The sequence below is a fragment of the Pteropus vampyrus genome, unplaced genomic scaffold (assembly GCF_000151845.1).
Source record: "Pteropus vampyrus isolate Shadow unplaced genomic scaffold, Pvam_2.0 Scaffold94, whole genome shotgun sequence".
NCBI classification, from domain to species: Eukaryota; Metazoa; Chordata; class Mammalia; order Chiroptera; family Pteropodidae; genus Pteropus; species Pteropus vampyrus.
In genome coordinates, this window is record NW_011888875.1 from 3,918,435 (window position 1) to 3,930,993 (window position 12,559).

The 12,559-nt window shown below is 40.2% G+C and overlaps 1 protein-coding gene across 1 annotated transcript in view; it reads left to right on the forward strand.

Annotated features, from left to right (window-relative positions):
• Positions 1-12,559, forward strand: part of CTNND2 (catenin delta 2) — a 700,986-nt gene that overhangs the window by 491,246 nt on the left and 197,181 nt on the right. Inside the window, exon 13 of the mRNA XM_011364122.1 lies at positions 7,769-7,982. Within this exon, the coding sequence (XP_011362424.1) occupies positions 7,769-7,982 (214 nt within the window). The remainder of the gene's footprint in view (positions 1-7,768; positions 7,983-12,559) is intronic.

A 12,559-nucleotide genomic window follows, 5' to 3' on the forward strand; every position in this document is an offset into this window, starting at 1 on the left:
GATGATGATGATAATAATAATAATAATAATAATAATAATAATAATAATGCCTCCCCACTACAATCTTTGGATAAATTTAAGGGCCAAGGGCAGATACCACCAACTCACACACTGATGCCTACTCTTTCCCTCAACTACACTTTAAAATGCGTAACCCTACTGTGCTCCAAACGTTTTAAGGTTTAATCATGTTCCACAGGGTGTGGTTCACCCATTTTCAAACTTCTTAACATCAGTCCAGCTGTTATTTTTTCCAGAAATAACGACCCCACTCCACTTTCCAAGGAGGTTGATTTATGACCTTCCTGTGGGCCTCACGGCACCTTATTAGTCCTTTATGAGTCTGTGAGATTCCTCAAAGAACACAGAATAACACTTGGGAAATATCAGTGAAACTGAATGAAACTGAAGTGCTTTTTTCAGCCAGTGTTTAGTTCAGTAAATACTGGCCGTTACCACCACAAAAGGCTGTATGAGCGTAGATAGATTTGAAAACACTTTGGTGACTTCATAACCTAAAGTTAAAAAAAGAAAAAGAAAAAAAGACATTCATAACAAGAAAACACTTAAGGAACCTTTATATTCTGCACAATTTTATAGGTATAATAGAAATCTTATTTGATATAGTTAAAACTTTTTTTAAATTTAGAAATTTAAATCAAAAATAAAATAAATGCATAAAAAAGTTTTCTAGATATATCTATCATAACTCCTTTTGGTGGACTCCATATTGTTCACTTTAATATTCGTTAGTTGTTATAACTGTAGGCTATGTAAGATACAACACAATTTCGCTATTATTTCTATGTATTTGGCATAATTTTATATTTTAAAAAGATGTCATTTTCCATTTCGCAATAACAAAAGACGAGTGATGTTTTAAGTATGTGTTTTTGTAATGCCAGGGAAATAGAAATTTAAATGAGGGGCTGAGTCTTTTATAAACGCTTTGCCATCTGTCAGTCAACCAAAAACTACTATTGTGATGATTATCAACACACTTTATTAAAAATGAAAGGCCAAAAATCTTAGTCACTCGCGATTCTTTTCTCTGGTCAGCACATCTAGAATTTGACCATTTCTTAGCACTTGGACTTCCATCACTCCAATCTGAAGCTACCGGATTTCAGGCCCTGGAACAATCTCAGTGACCCCCGAACTGCTGTCCCCGTGTCTACCTTTGGGCCCCTACAGTCTGTTCATGACATGGCACATACGGCAGACTTTAAACAAGTGCATTAGGCCGACTCTCGTTCCCACGTTCCTCGGTGCAAACCCGACGGCCTTTAGTGACTGGAATCCCCCAGGCCAATCCCTCACCGCCTCCCAGCGGCTCTCATCTCTTCTCTCCTTCCCTCCGTTCCAGCCACACTGGCTTCCTTGCTCTTCCTTGGGACCCTCTATCACCCCTTCATGTCATTTGGTTTCCGTTCAGATGTCCTCTGACCATGGTACCCTGACCGAACCCCCCATCACCTTCCCAAACCCTCTGTCTTTTTTTTCTCTGCTGTATCTTCCTTATGGTCCCTTTCACGGCAGGGAGGAGGATCCGGGTTTTGAGAGGCTCGGTTACACACTTTAGCGGATCCTCTTTAAGGAGTAGAATACCAAATTATGCCCGGAAAATTTCTAGGTCCTCCTCCAGATAAAACTGCCTCTGTTTTTCACTATCGAAGTGGCCTATTGGCTGCTTTTCTGGTTTCTTCAGCGTCTGACTCATCCACACGTACAGGCAGGAGCTTCGTCCATCTCACTTCTGAGCCCAGCGCCTGACAAGGCACTCTGTAAACATTGGTCAAATAAGAGATTATCCAGTCCATACAGAAAACGAAAGCTTTGGGGCAGTATTTGCATGCCTCATTCTGACATGTTTTAGTAATTTTCAATCCTTTATGAGATTCATGTTTCCAAAATTTACTTGTGCTCATCTAACATTCTCTTTGAGATGTTGAACAATATATACACTTAGCTTCGCCACCCACAAATTAGACTCGTAATTGTTAATCTGAAAGTAGGTATAATCTAAAAGGAGATGATTGATTACGTTAAAAAAAATAAGACCTGAATTTGAAGAGTATTTGTTTTCACTAGGTCTTATATCTTGATTTAAATTCTTTATATAAAACAATGTTGTGTCATATGCTGGCTTCATTGTGTGTAGGGGTGGGAGGAAATAAAAGAGAAAGGTAGGAAAGGAAGTGAAAACCTGAACCCTAATTTAGATGCACACTTATCCTAACTTTAGTATGTCAGCGTGACCCCCATGAGGATGTATTAAACTAATATTTAAACTTCTAAAATCAGTATAACTAGAATACTAAAGATAAACCAAGACCCTGTTTTGTATAATCTGTATACAATTATTATTTTTAGAAATAAGTTATTTTCAGTTTTGCTTGTGTGCAGGACTCCCTGCTTATCCTTGAAATCATATAGATATTCACATAATTATTTTTGTCTTTAGTTGGCATACTCGATTCTTCAATTCTTGGAATGTGCATAATATAGAGTCAACTCTCTTAAGAGCTTTCCATGTATTTCAGTCCTTCGACATCGGTTTGTAATCTTTCTTTTTATCACACATTAAGTCCTTAATACACTAGGCTCTGTTGATCGTTACTCATTTCCTTCTAAGCCATCTCAACTCCTGTATCATTATCCCAATGTTTTAATTATTGAGGCTTTATGTAATACTTATTCATAAGATGCAGTAATTCCTTACTTGTATTCCTCCTTATCAAAGTAATCTTAGTTTTTATTGCTTGCTTAAGATTACAGACAAAATTAGAGTCATTCTGTCTTGTTGAAGAAAACTTCTGAACTTTGATTAAAATGTGTTGAGAACTGTATGTACATTTTGGAGAATTCCTAGCCCTCTCAGTATCCACTCTGATTCATGAACAAGGTGTTTCATTATACTTACGACTTGTTTTGTTTATATTGCTCAGTAAAAGACTAATTTTATTTAAGTAGATTCTACACCTCTTTGTTGCAGAGTTTACTCAAAGACTTAACCTTACTAGCAATAAGGTTACTAGTAATTAACCTTACGAGTAACTAAATGCAAATTAAAACTAAAAAGAGATATCATCTTGCATTCAATAGGTTGGTTAAAAATAAAAGAAGTCAACAATGCTAAGTATGGTCAAGGAGACTCTTACTGTCTCCAAACTGGGAATAAATTAGTACAACCTTTTGGCCACACCATGGAGGTGGATATATGCAAAATCTAGGCCCACCAGTCCTAAGTGTCTGTTCTGGAGAAACTCTTTCATTGTGCATGCAAACGTACACAGCACCATTGCCTGTATAAGCAGAATGCTGGAAACAACCAAATATCCATCAACGTGAGACTCAAAAAGGAAATCGTGGTGTGGTCCTACAGAGGAACACGTCCCAGACGGAAAAGTAAATGAACAACTGTTGCGTCTATTGATTTGGATAAAATATCACAAACGTGATGCTGTGCAGTGAAAGCAAGCGAGACGAAATACGTTCAGCGTGATACCACGTGACGGGGTCTCAACCTGCAAACCATCGCGTGGTCCGTTTGCGGATAAACGCCTGCAGAATGAGGCACTGCGCTGTAAGGGTTCAGAGCACAGACTCTGAGCCTCGGTTTGAGTCTTGACTCTGCCACCTACCGCTGAGTGACATTGGCAGTCATATCATCTGTGTCTCTAAAGTAAGAACATAAACTGTTTGTCTAATCACCACGTTCATTGTCAAAACTTTTCCCAGTTTATCGCTCACTACCTACGGTCGTTTCTGATGCGTGTACGTTTTTCAGTCTTTTTCATTATGATTTCTGGCTTCATTATCAACCTTAGGTCTTTCTATCCCAGTAAGAAATATTCATTGATTCGTTCTCCTAGAATTCTTTTTTGTTGTTCACATTTACATTTCTAATCCATCTGGAATTTATTTTATGGAAATGTTAAGAAATCAAATGTTGTTTTCCCCCTCACATGGTGAGCCTGTTTTCATTAATTCTCAGTATCGAATCCCTACTGCATCATGACTATATCCTAAGAGGGTGTAGATGGCTGGATTTCTCTGAGATTTTTCTTCTTTCTCTTTGTTGTGTTGATTCTTGGCCTATTGTCATATCGTTCTATTTATTGGTGCTTTAGGACATATTCAGCCTTCCATACTTCATTTCGTTCTGTGATTTTTTTTCCCCTACATTTATTCTTTTAGATGAACTTGAGAGCCATGATGTCCAAAAACAACTTTAAAATATGTTGGGTTTTAAATTGGAACTGCTTCGATTTTTGAATTAATCATGGCACAACGGAAATCTTTACAATCCTGCATTTTCTCATTCAGGAACGTGGTACCTTCCGCTTTCACTCACATCAGCTTTTAAGTATCTGGATGAATTTATGCAGCTTTCTTCATATAGAAACTACTTAATTCTTATGCGTAGTGCCTTAGTGTTTTATGTACCACGTTGCTATTTTAAATGAGATTTTTTTTATTAAAATTCTGATTATTTTTAGTATATAAGTAAACTATAGATTTATGTATATTCATAAAGCTTTTCATTTTTAAAATTTTTAGCTTGTACTTTGCTGAATTCTCTTATCATTAATTCTGAAAGGTTTTCAGTTGATTTTGTGAATCCGTGCTTTTTTCCCCAATAGATTCCTCTCCTTGTTTGTGTTTTCAGTCTGACTCTCTTGACACATCCACAACAAAGTTAAAAAATAAGGATAGGAAACGGTGTCCTCATTTCCTTCTGCATTTAAATGAGGATCATTTTCATGTTAAATTGCTAAAGAGCCATTGTTGTTACAGATTTGCCATGAGCCAAGTTCAAGTTCAAATAATCTGCTCAGTGAGTTGTAAAACAAGTACTCGCTACTAGAAACAAAGGCAGTCCAGACAAGCAGTCTAACCATCGTCCCACAGAGCGGCCCCTCCTGGATCAGCTGTCCAGCCTCACTGGAAAAATCCAAAAGGATAAGAGCCTGGAGAAGCGAGAGTGACTGTCAGCACTGACATCCAGGGAAGCCTTGAAATATTTAAACACCGTCCACCTTTGTAGATAGTAGATATTTATTTTAGGCTATAGGACTAACTAGATGTTCTTGATGTAAATAACAGGATACCAAGGCCTTGCACGTATTTTCACGAAATGTCAAATAGAGTAAATTTCCTACTGTCAAATAGTGTGTGTGCAGACCTGCAGGAGATTAGTATGATAGAAAGGTGGGATTGTCATATTCTTAGATAAAATTCAACCCCGAGAAAACAAGTTTTTAATATTGATGATCCGGTGACCCTCAAAAGTAAGAGCAGAAAAAAAAGTTTATCGTCTTATCTGTGCTTCTCTAAATAGATGAACATAGAACTTAAAATTTCATTATAAGTTTGGACATATGGCATTAATTAGGGGCACACTGAACATGTTGTGTTCGTATTATACCATTAAGAATTGATATCGCATTTATGTGTTTTGAATTCATTTTCCCTGTTAATGCTTTGGAATAATATTTTAATAGCATAATTCATTAGGTCATATGAATGAGAAGTATATTATCATGAGTTGGGAATAGTAACTATAATGTACGGTAGAGCTAACATAAATACAGATATAGAGATAAAATAGATTTATTATACCATCTGCTTTTGATAGAGAACCAATTGGTTAACTGTAAGAATGGCTTTGTTACCTCTTTTTAATGGTTTCATCATTATGAAAATAAACCTGGAGAATTGCAAAGTACACACATGCAAACCCAGAGAAAGTGACGTTCGTCGTTTAACCTTTTTGTACAAGTAGAATACCCTTTCTGAAGGATATTTCACTTATACAAGGAGGTTGACGTGGTTAGAACCCAGAAGTATGTGTGGGACACGTGCGTTTAGTGAGACAGACTTCATCTCTCTTGGGTGGATGCCAAGCAGGCCCTGGGGAAAACTAAGTTGTGAAAAAGTTGTTTTGGGGTCCTTTCTCGCTTTTTTTTAAGCGACCCAATAATCCCTTTCAGGCGGCTTCTCCAGATGCTCTTGCCACTGCTGCTCAGGCACCGCAGAGAAGTTAACGCCTTCGATGGCCCCGACTCCCTGTGCCATCCCTCTTTATTCCCTGGTCCTGTTCTCAGGGGAAGTGAACTATGCGAAACACCACATCCGTGCTTTCCAGATCAGGGACGTAAGAGTCTGCGAGTTCTATGAGGGCTTCAGCTTTTTCTGTTTTCATATTGTCAATGATAAGTTCTACAGGCGTGTCTGAATTGTCAGATGGCCCGCCTTATGGGAATGACACATACCCTCATTTTATTTGTAAGCTGGTTCCAGAAAAGCTGCTACGTGTAGCCCCTAGGAGATATTTCTAGCTGTTCATGAGGTTTTTTTATTCCCTTTAAAGAGGGCTATTACTCAGTTTTGAAAAGCGGAGCGTTAGCTAATCTGAGAAACACTACTGTAATGAGTCATATACTCTCTCTCCCCATTCGCTCAACAAGCATTTATTGAACATCTACGAAGTGTCTGGCCTTGAACTTGGGGTATGGATAGGGGTTTATCAGTTGACGAAACAAAGGGACTTTCCCTCCAAGATCATACATTGTAGCAGAAGACGGACAATAACAATAAACATAATAAAGAAATCAGAACGTGGCAAGCACTGTGAAAAATCCTATCACAGATGAAGGTAAAACATGAATGCTGGATTGGGGAGCGGGTATGGTTCTGATTGTGGTTTTAAATAGTGTGGTTGGAGCAGCCTCATAGAGAAAGTGGCATTCAAGCATCTTCGAAAGAGTTCGGGGACTTAGCCATGTGTCCAGGCACATCCATGGGATGCGTGAGTTTTCTCGAAGAAGAAAACTAAGTAGGGAAGGTGTCAAATTATGTTCTTTCATGCCAAGTTACAATTCTTCAATCCCGAGGGATGTTAAAATTAAAAAAATAAAATAAAATTACTGAACGAATTGTGTTATTTTTTTCATATAAATGAAGAAATGTTCAAATAGTGCTTTGGTAATGAAGACTCCACAAAATGGTTTGTATGTGAAAATTAGACAAATCGAAAAATTAGGAAGAACACACATGTAGGAACATGTGGCAAGGTGTTTTTTTTTTTTAATTCACTTATCAAAAAAAAAAATCAAAATTTTCTTTGAGTAAAACGAGCACCAAAATTTAATGTGATTTTGTTGTTATTAATCAAATACCTAAATTAAGCGCAACATACCTATGTGCTAGTGTTCTGACGAGCGCTTATGGCGAGTGACTTTATTTTCCAGGTCATCTCGGGTGAAAATCCATGTGTTGTTCTTCTGGTTTCTTATTTAGCTTCTGCTTCCTTTGAAATGTTGGGAGCATGTCCCTATCAAGCATAATTTTAACATTTTGTACATCAATCCTGCAGCCCTTTAAAACAGTGGTTAAATTTGATAAGTCTTAGGAATGAGAGGCATTCTTCTGGTCCTCCATCTGTTTCATGCCATTAGTGTACGGCATATTTTTTATAGAGAAAAACTGTCTGAGACACCCATTAGGAAGCTAAAATCACCTTTCCGAAATTCCTTAGCTTGCAAGGAAATGCATTTGGATTTTTATCAGTAGGGTCGTAAAGCAAGTAGAGGCAATAAAATCCAGGAGAACGAGCACGTGCTTTCCCTCCCCTTCCTGTGCCTTAATTCAGGTCAGTGCGATTAATTACAGCAACTACTTCCTGTGAAAAAAAAAACCTGTTCTGCTTTAAGTAGTGAAAGCTTCCTCTCTAAAGCACAGAGTGTGTCCTTTGCTCTTTCAGATAAGGAGACAAGGAGGCATCCAGCTCCTGGTGGACCTGCTGGACCATCGGATGACGGAAGTCCACCGTAGTGCCTGCGGAGCCTTGAGAAACTTGGTGTATGGGAAAGCCAACGATGACAACAAAATCGCCCTGAAAAACTGCGGTGGCATCCCAGCGCTGGTGAGGTTGCTCCGCAAGACCGCCGACCTGGAGATCCGGGAGCTGGTCACAGGTTAGAGCCCTTCTTCCCAGCACGGCTGACTCAAGCTCGGTTTCCCATTCTCCGGCAGCAGATGCGCTAACCAAGTGCTAGGGTTCAGGCCCCGCATGGGGCCAGCGACACAGGCAGTTCCAGGGTGTGTTTGCAAATGATGAAACAAGCAAGGGCACAGCAAGTGCGACACACACGGAATGAACACATTAAGTAATTAGAATCTAATACACAATACCCACACTGAAATCCCGCGACCATACTTCAGTCTTCGTCATTTGATTTAGAAGGAGTTGCAGCATCTTTATAATACCCACGGGCCATTGTTAGAATGACGTTAATCGATCAAATGACAAAGTATCTGAGTTATTGTTGATTAAGTATATATTCTGGTTTATACTCTGCTTAACAACAGACAGCTTATCTTACTTAACAGTTCATCTCTCGAGTAAAATAGCCATGCCCACGAAGTCCTCTGGTTATGTGGTATTACATATCAAGGAACTTTTCAAAAGTGAATGTGAAAGAAAGTCTTTCCATGAGCGTAGAGCTTGTGAGTGTCGTAAAATGAAGATCATTATAAATAACCACGTCGTAGACCCATGAGAGCATGTAAAGCATTTAACACATACCTTTCTTGGAATATGTATGGACACAGTAAGCATGAGCCATGCACTGTCACCCCTCACTTTTTAAATGTGCAATTTTACTTGTTGGAGAGATAAAGACATTAGTGGCCTCGGTATAGGATTGCAGGTTACTCTTCTTGATTGTATATATCGCTGTCCTAGGTGCTCTTTGGTTTGGGGTTCACCCAGGTACCCCATTCAAGCAAGTATCTGGCAAGTGGGTTGCAAAGTTCACTCTCTGACCTGCCTCGACTCTAGGATTTCCCTGTAGCTATGCTGAGGAAGTCTATGTGACCGTTTATTTAAGGAAATTCATCACTCAAGCTAGAGTCATGACTACGTGTTGATTCTTGGGTCAAGATTCCCAGTGTCAGCACATTTCCTTAAATTTATAGCCTTTTAGATACCGTTATGTCTTTTTCACACTCTGAATTAGTACCAGACCTGTTGTTTTTTCTTTTGCTTTTTTCTTTCTCTAACTGAAGAATTCTCTTTGTGAAAAAAAATTAGTTGTTAAGGGTTGCAACGTTATTAAGGAAATGTGTTGCACTAAACTAACATGGGATGGCGTGGGTCAGAGGAGGTTAAAACTGTGAGCATGTGTATGTTGTGGTGTGTAGGATAGTTTTGGGGTGAGTTAATTAACTGGACATGTACCCTGCCTTTGCGTCTGTGGCCAACCATCTTTATTTTCGTGGGCTGTGTCTGCAAGAGAAAGGACTCAGTGCCTGTGGCGGAAAACAAACATCATGGACCTTCTGTGCGTGAAGGCCCTGCCAAGGGACATGCAAAGCCAACAGAGCTAAAAGAACACCTTGTGCCGTTTGCATCAGTTTCACGACTTGAGAAGAATTGGATTTTACTAAAATTCCTATTTGCTCCAACACAAAACCCTTGTCTAGAAGCACAGACCTCTGTTGTGGCTTATCTCCTTGCCAAGGAAACTTGGCCACGTGCAAAAGGTCGAGATGATTGATAGCTTAAACCAGAAAAGAGATGGCAGCACTGCCTCTGCCCCATGACAGCGTCCCCTGCACAGGCCTGGTGCCTCCGATCTGTGAAGCCAGTACGAAGGAACCGACAGTCGGCTATTCCATTGCCCTAGCCCTGCTTCTGACCGACGCTGGGTGCCACCGATTGTATGCACCTGGAAACATCAAAAATTTCTATGTGAGCCTCATTTGGAGTTATCAGAGGCAGATAAACTCTTTAGAATGTCAAGCGGTTTTCATTCCTGTGGAAACGCTGGCTGTAGGAAGATGCTAGTACTTGATCCACAGAGAGTATGTATGCCTCTTATTCTGCTCCTTTTGAGAAGAAGAAGAGGTTTGTACCCAATGTCATGTCATGGCCATCAGCATGGGCTGGTGCCCAAGACTCTGTCCTCTTCCTCTCTAAGAGGAAATGCTGTCTTCTGCCGTGACGCCACTTAAGCTGTCACTGCCAAATCTGTTCAGAGGGACAGCAATTGCTACTTCAGTACATATTTTCTGCCTTTCCAGAGGCAGGGTGTTGTTGTGCTTGGCTGAACTTCAGGCCTGAAGTCGACCTTTTTCAAAGATCACATTGTCAGAACATTTTGATGGGCCGAAGCTCATGGTTTCTGGAGTGGCCATGATGGATACGATCGAAAAACAACAAACACCTTGGTCGAGCTCCCACTCTAGAAAAGAAATAGGAAGTGAGCACCCGTGAGACCATTCCAGCACAGAAGGAAGCCAGTCTGTAGCGACAAAGCATTCTAAATAGCCGTGCTGGCAGAAGACTGAGGGTACCGAGAAATTCCCAGGAGGCTCTGCCAACTTCTGTTTAGGCACAGCATCAGCTCCTACAGAGCTTTGGGAATCCACCGTTTTAGCACAGCTACCCTACTCTAACCTCAAGGCCATCAAATGCTCCATTTCTTTTACCTGTTATTTTCTTTCCATTCCTGAGGCTGTCTCTAAAGTCTGGTGAACTCTCTTGAGTACAGTGAGCCTTTCCGTGTGAGTCCAGGTGGTTCATTCATTCCTTAGCTGCCGTTTCTCGAGTGCTCTCGAATGTCTAGGGCTCAGGTGTGCACTAAGCCTCGGACATCTGCATGCACAAGTTTGGACTTCAGTTGCCTACACCGGCACAGCCATGTTGATGCTTACACCGGCACCCACTGTGACGGCTGGGGTCCCTATTCTGAATTGTCCCAGCCATGCATTCCTGGCAGCTAGATATTAAGAAGGGACATCCCTGACAAACCTGTCCACATTTTGGAAACTTAACAAGAAGAGTGGCAAGCGGGTCACTGGCCCTGGAGGGTAGAGTGTACAAGTAAAAAGGCTCGCTTCACCTCTGTGGTCACAAGGCCCCTCATCAGATCGTTTTTGTAATCAGATTAGTCATGCACGAGTTAAATAAAACTCTGATTTGAAAGTAACAAATATGGCTTTTACTTCCCTCGTAATTCTTCAGTGGAATTCATACAGAGCTCAGCAAGGAGTGAGACTCAGGTCATGACAGGACCCCCCACTAATACACAGGAGTTTTTCTGCTCCATCTTCCTTCCTGCCTGTTGGTTGATGCATGAAAACAAATGTGAAAAAAATTGTAGGGGGATATTACCCTTTCAATTGCTCTCTATATATTTAGAAACTACAATAGTTTGTATATTTAAAAGAACTATTTTAGTTATTTAAAAAAAATAAAGCATGTCTATAAACCAGATTTTAGATCAGAGCTAAGTTATATATCCAGAAGGATCTAGAACACCAAATCGTAAGCAATAAAAGATGAAAGGAAAGAAACGATCTTGCAGATCTTGAAATTATTTACTGAGTGTTTCTTGGCAAACAATAATAAAATGTTAAAGTTGGGGTATGAACATGCATTTACTAAATTCAACGCCATCGTGCATGAAAAACAGCTGCCTGTTTGCACTGCTGCCTCGTCACAGCAGACTGTCTTCTGCAACTGCTCATCAGGCCTTGCAATAAATAATTTTCTTCCTGTGCAGTAATTACTGTGAGACGATGAGCAGAATTTTATTTAAATCCAGTCGAAGCCATTATATGCTAGCCATTACTCGAAATGCTCCGAAGCAAATAAACATCGATTAGAAATGCTACATGTCCTCTGGGCTTGACTAATATAATATTTCACTCTGTAAATATGGAAATAATCAACCTAAATTTTGAAATGCCCAACTAAAGTTTTCAGAATGCTTTACAAATCATAATAAAACAGGTTTTATTGAACTATAAAACTTAATAAATAAGTTTTATTTTGGTGGAAAGCAAGTGTCACTAAGAATTCTGACTCTCCCAGAGCAGAGTGGATTCTTTGATCTCATGCCCAGCAGAACCACACGGTCTTTCTTTTTAATGAAGGAGACAGGCCTCAGCTTAAGTATTTTACTTAGTAGTATTAAGTCAGTTGATTTAATGCCCAGTCTCCAAAGGGCTCTGTGATCAATTGAGTCATGTCCCCGCAAAACGTCATACGTTGATGTCCTAACCCGTAATCACTCAAAATGTGACTCCGTTGTGATTAGTTAAGTTAGGATGTTAGAATAGGATGGAGCTTTAATCAGATAAGTCTGGTGTCCTTATGAAAAGGGGGAATTTGAGCGCAGATACACACACAGGGAGAACGCCCTGTGAAGATGTAGGCGGAGGTGAAGTGATGTTCTGCGAGATAAGGAACACCAAGGATTGGCAGCAAACCAGCGGAAGCTCAGAGGGAGGCGTGGAATGGATTCTCTCCACAGTCGTCAGAAGGATCCAAGCGTGCTGACACCTTGATCTTGGACTTCTAGTCTCCGGAAGCATGAGACGATTCATTTCTGAAGCTCTATTGTCTAAGTCACTCAGTCTGTGGTACTCTGTTACAGCAGCCCCAGGAAACTAACACAGACCCAAAACCAGACTGTCGCTCACCTTTCCCGGAGAGGAGCAGACACATTCGTTGGTCAGGGAAACAAAGCGATGCAAGTAAATG